Here is a 5,596-nt window from a genome sequence, read left to right as displayed (position 1 = left end):
ATCAAAATTTAAAACAACCCTCCCCCCCCCTTTCAAACCCTAAATTAATAATTATTGTCTTCAAAAATCTTTGTTGACGTTGGTTTAATTTTTGAAAACGACAGCTTAGTTAATTTGGAGGAAAAACAAAAGTGAGTGAGACCCCCTTTTCCTTTTTAAGGACATAACTGAGTTTAATTTGTTTGATAACGACATATGATGCTTCAACTGCCTCTTCTGACCTTTCAAAAAAAAAAAAAAAACTATAAGTGTAGGGTGATGTGTTGTAATGTAAAAACCCTAAGCTTCCTAAGTTTCTGGCTTTCTTCCCTGTGGCTTCCATTCATATTATTAGCTAGGCTATACCTATCATATATTAAACAAAAAAAAATATCACAACGTTCAAAAAGTATATATAAACCAATAGAAAAACAAACAGGAAGGGTGCAAAATTATGAGAGAGAGAGAGTGTCGAGACTTTTTGTGAATGAGGTTCTACTGTTGTAGTGTAGGTTAATGTGATGTGGGGGGATCCTAATTGCTAATAGTGAAATGGCTGGGGAAGGAAAAGCTGAAACAACCCTTCCATGCAACAAGGAGTAAACCAATGGTTTTACATATCGGATCCAATGACGACAGTAACTGTGACTCACTGTTTGAAATACCTGTTACCATGGAAATGGGAGGTGGTGCAAGCTAGCCCTAGCCAGCTGGGTCTCACCACCTACGAAACTACTGCTCAAACTCACACCCTCCCTTTTCCTTCTTTTTTATTTTTCTGCACAACCTACTTAAAGTTCAATGAGGTTTGAATAAGATTAATCAAAAAGCAGAAAAAAAAGTAGTGACACCGACTGTTCAATTTTGTTTAAATTTGTTTCATACGTATAGGGGTTTTAAATTAGTAAAACACTAATATAATATTAGTAGAACATGCTATTGCTGGAAGGTCAGCCGGCGGATCCTATATATATTTAAGAATTTAACTTGCTGCATATTATATTATATAAATATACACAAATAGTGATTAATTATTCAGGAGCAACTTGGGGTTGAATTTTTGGGCATTTGAAATCTGTGGCTATGAATAAAATTAAACCGGGTGGTCCTCAAGAACAAAGTAGAAAGGTAGAATAAATAGCGTAAAGGAGGACTAGGGCATAGACTACTTAGGCTTGGAGAATCCTTTTTAAAGTTCGACCTTAACACCGCAACTATTTCATCTCACTTATTCTTTAAAGCATAAAACAAATGACAGAAGGGAAGAGCAACTCCACATGCACCCACGCCCGGAGCTGCTGCTGCACTAATGACGCAACAAAAGGTTTAGTTGCCATAATAGATATGGCTCTATTACCCCCTTATTTTAGGTCCAAATCCCCACAACATATATAGTACAATGCCGATGACACATTTTAAGCCCCTGGTATTAGCAGGACAACCATAAGAGTTTTACTGCACCCACCAAATTTTGATAGTAAGGCAAACAATATTACTACAAGTACTTAAGTGACAATATCTCTAGCTCGAGAACGCACAGGCTAGCCATAAACCAGACAAAAGTAACACCCATCCCAACAAGATCATATGCACCATATAGGGAAACCCTAAACGGAGCATATTATCTGAAATTGAAGTTGGTTCACATACCGCCTTCTCCATCTCCATCGTTCATATCACCTGAAGAGGCATCATTCCAAGGGAAAGAATAAGGAAGGGCACCAGGGAGTTGATAGAATCCTCCTCCTTCATTACCAACCCTTCTATTAAACTCAGCTAGCCTGTTACGGGGAGTTAGAGGAGGTTGAACCGAACTCGTCCCCGTCACTTGAGGCAAGCCTGTGGGAATGTCGTTGCAGGCATAGCGGATCAAATCAGCATTAGCTGCATCCAGTTCTTTCTGGAGCCTTTGAACTTGTCTCTGCAGGAAAGTGATGGCACCAACGCACCCATAGACAGGATCTCTTACTCTTGCCTCAGCTTCATAGGCAAGGGAATTCACTGCATCCTCTCTTTGGTGAGGAAGGAGCTCGTTCAGGAGCTTAGTCACATTGCTTGCTCCAAAGATCTTGTGAACATTCACAAATTTTTGGGGTTCCTCAGGTGGGAAGTAAGGTGCAAAGATGCAACCCGGCATGCATTTCCTCCTCAACAGTTTGCAAGCAGCACAGGGTGAATTGTAAGAGCTGGAGGAAGCCATCTTCACTGCTATGCACACAATCACAACAACCATTTGTTATCAGCTCCAAGTTTGGAGCATAAGCAGAGATATTTTAGTTCTTTAATGATGGGATTTTAAATTTGTTTTGGAAAACTATATTCCTATTTAACCTCTTCTGCATATTTTTCAGTTTTTCCTTCCCTTTCATTTCATAATTAACTAGCGCAGGGGTTCACTCTTGAAGAATCTATGATTTATATTTACTAGGGTTTTCCTGAACGTATCTTCTATATGATCAGTATCTAGCGATCTAAGCAGCTGCTTTACCAAAGGAAATAAATCCAAAAGTTTCGAAGTTAAAGAGAAAAATAAATCTGATGGCCACCTTTCTGACACTCTCAGAGACAAACAACAGGGAGAACTTTTGGAACATACATCCTTGCATAGACAATTAAACACAACCTCATAAATCTGGGCACTGATTTATTTTATGCATATATAGCTGCCTTCTTTTTTCTTAATTTCTTTCTTTCTTTCTTTTCCTTCTTTAGTTACTAATATCTTGTACGTTTAGAGAGAAAGAAAAGAAGTTCAATTCTTGAACTGGACCTTCATGATTCACACAAGGATTTGTGCCTGCCACACCATCAATTTTGGTTCCGAAGTTTGTCTCTTTTTTATATATATAAAATAATTTATTCCTTAATTAACTTGCGGTGCAAATTTAGTTGTATGAGCAGCTGAAAAGTCATAGGATCCTTTCTGCAATCGAATGAAGATGGGATCTGATCTGAGAAGTGCAAAATCACCAAGACAAGTTTATCTTTTCATAGGTATATTTGAGGTATTCGAACATAAGAAAGCCCTAAACTAGAGCCTTTAACTTAGCTTAGCTTAGCTTGCCAACAAAGAAGAAAAAAAGAAAAGATATGTTAATGGCAAAGAAAAGAAGAAAGCAGCTACACATATATAATATCCTGTTTTGGATCTGTGTTTATTGATATGAGAAGAATAAAAAGGGAAGTACCTTTTCCCCTTATAGGAATGAGCTAGCTGTGTTTGAGGAGGAAGTTGTTTGCTCCTACCAAGATAAGGCAGCCTTGGGCAGTGAAGTGATGATAAACCTAACCTCACAGATTACTCGCTACAAAGAGGAAAACCCTAATTGGAGAAGGAGAAAGGGAGCTGCAAAGTTGAGTGAGAAAAAGAGTAATGGAGAGGAGAGGAGAGAAGAGAAGGCAAAGAGCATTTAGTGGATGGGGATGGAATGGAGGCAAAAGACAAAGGTAATAAAATGGGAGGTACACTAAAAGAATGACTATGACCTTGCATCTAATAATAATATGAGGGATGTGGGGATGTCTCCCATTTCTCATTCCGCATCATCTCTCTCTCTTTCTCCTTCTCATGCATTCCGACTTACCATATATTCCCTAATCCAAAGAAAACAATAGTTAAAGCAAACTAATGGAGAATTATACGTATTAATAATTGGGAGGCCAAAGGAAAAGGAAAAGCAAAGACAAAAAAGAGATGATTGCTTGCTAGATGCAAATTTAGCAACAAATATGAAGTTGAGAATGCATAATGCATTGAGACTATAATTTTAAATATTACTAAGACTATAAGTGTTAACTATTAGGTTTTTTTTTTAAAGGGTAAAGGTTGTACGAGGATAAAACTTTAGGATTAATATCAATTGAAAACTTCAACTTAAATCTTTTTTTCACTCCATCTAAAATTCAAACTTAAACTCAAACTTAAACTTGGCATAAACAATTAAATATAATGCGAAGATGTATTTTAATACCCTTCACCATTAAATAATAAATAATTCTAAAAACATTAAAGTTAAAAAAAATACTATTACTATATTTAAATTAATTGGGTTCCATTAAATACAAAATTGATGAATTTGCTTGGTGTAGTGACAAATGACTTGCATTGTTTAGGGTTTTGTTAACATCAGGTCTTAGATTTAAACTTTGCACAACCCCTTCCCTCAATCCTTGATTAAAAAAAAAAGTATAAAAAGAGAGGCGTTTGACCATGTTGGTCAATAACATGTCGTTCACGGTATCTTGGCAGGGTGGTGGATGTGTTCCTACTTAAAAGGAGAGGGAGGAATTGACTTTTTAAAGGTTAGGAAAACATGAAAATCAAAAGCATTGTTACAATACACCTGAAACATTTAATATCCCTTATCGATATTAATCAATAACTCAAGTAAAGGATATCACATTTAGACGTTAAGTTCACTACAATTGTCATCCAAACTTCATACAATTCAATTTTACTCCATCAAAGAATTTAAGCATTACAAAGTCTAAAATACCAACAAATATGCAAGGTATAGTTTTGTACCATCAAACTAGATTACTATATAAATTCACATTGTACTAAACCTATGGACGTACCATTCTAAGTACCAAAGTATAAATTTCATACTCTTCAAGCGCTCCTTTGGTAATGAGAGGTGAACCGAGTCAACCTACTTTAAAATGATCCTCTGGAACTCAATATTCAATCTACGCATTTAAGACAATGAGCACGTTAAGCTACGTGGATAGCTTAATAAGTACTCATAGAATTCAAATCTTACCTTTAGTTTTAGTTGAATTGTGAAAAAATAAATAGAATAAAATAAATAAAAAAATAAAGAACACATAAATTTTACGTGGAAACCCTTTCGGAAAAAAACCACGGCGAGGAGAAGAAAATTCACTATGTCGAAAATTTTTTACTCAAATACAAGAGGAATAGACTATGTCTATTTATAGGCTTGCAAAGCCATATTCTAGTAGGATTGAAACACCTTATCCTAATCAATATAAAATAGATGGAGTTTAATAAGGTTTAAAACCTTATTCTAAAATAAAATAAAAGAAGTCTAGTTCTATATGGATTTTACTTTTATTTTATTTTCCATCGTATTTTATTTAAATAAGAATTTGGGTCACTTAATTCTAACAATCTCCACCTTGACACAAATTCTCAATGAACAAGTTCTTCATCGCGAACTTTCAATAAACAAGTTCTTCACCTCTTCCAAAAACCCTTAAGGGTTTAACTTCAACAATGAACACCAACCAAGTCTAAGCAATGCTCAAACTTGGTTATAGGAAGTGACTTAGTCATCATATCTGCAGGATTTTCATGAGTGCTAATTTTGCTCACAACAATATCACCACGAGCAATAATATCACGAACAAAATGATACCGAATATCAATGTGTTTTGTTCTCTCATGAAACATTTGATCTTTTGTAAGAAAGATGGCACTCTGACCGTCACAAAATCTTGTCTTGATTTGAAGGTCTTCATTGAGTTCACTAAATAGTCCCTTCAACCAAATAGCTTCTTTACAAGCCTCATTAATCGCCATGTACTCGACTTCATTGGTAGACAAAGCGATCGTAGTTTGCAAAGTGGCTTTCCAACTAATTGCACAACCTCC

The 5,596-nt window shown here is 35.7% G+C and overlaps 1 protein-coding gene across 2 annotated transcripts; it reads right to left on the bottom strand.

Moving 5' to 3' along the window:
* Positions 1 to 1,165: 1,165 nt before the first annotated feature.
* Positions 1,166 to 3,536, bottom strand: LOC108452484 (protein LATERAL ORGAN BOUNDARIES-like). Of its 2 annotated transcripts, none has more exons than XM_053028916.1 (2): positions 3,168 to 3,536; positions 1,166 to 2,187 (listed from the first exon to the last, which is right to left on the bottom strand). In XM_053028916.1, the coding sequence occupies exon 2, from the start codon at positions 2,177 to 2,179 to the stop codon at positions 1,622 to 1,624; it is 558 nt and encodes a 185-aa protein (XP_052884876.1). In that variant the 5' UTR covers positions 2,180 to 2,187; positions 3,168 to 3,536; the 3' UTR covers positions 1,166 to 1,621. The 2 variants fall into 2 exon arrangements, with proteins under 2 accessions (XP_052884876.1, XP_017605768.1); XM_017750279.2 differs by having other exon boundaries at positions 1,166 to 2,184; positions 3,168 to 3,533.
* Positions 3,537 to 5,596: the final 2,060 nt, after the last annotated feature.

This window comes from Gossypium arboreum, chromosome 5 (assembly GCF_025698485.1).
Source record: "Gossypium arboreum isolate Shixiya-1 chromosome 5, ASM2569848v2, whole genome shotgun sequence".
NCBI lineage: Eukaryota > Viridiplantae > Streptophyta > Magnoliopsida > Malvales > Malvaceae > Gossypium > Gossypium arboreum.
Note: the sequence above shows the minus strand (reverse complement) of the source record. Positions and strands in the feature narration are given on the sequence as shown.

Coding starts and splice junctions, on each gene's coding strand:
- LOC108452484 (XM_053028916.1), bottom strand. CDS start 2,179: ATGGCTTCCTCCAGCTCTTACAATTCACCCTGTGCTGCTTGCAAACTG.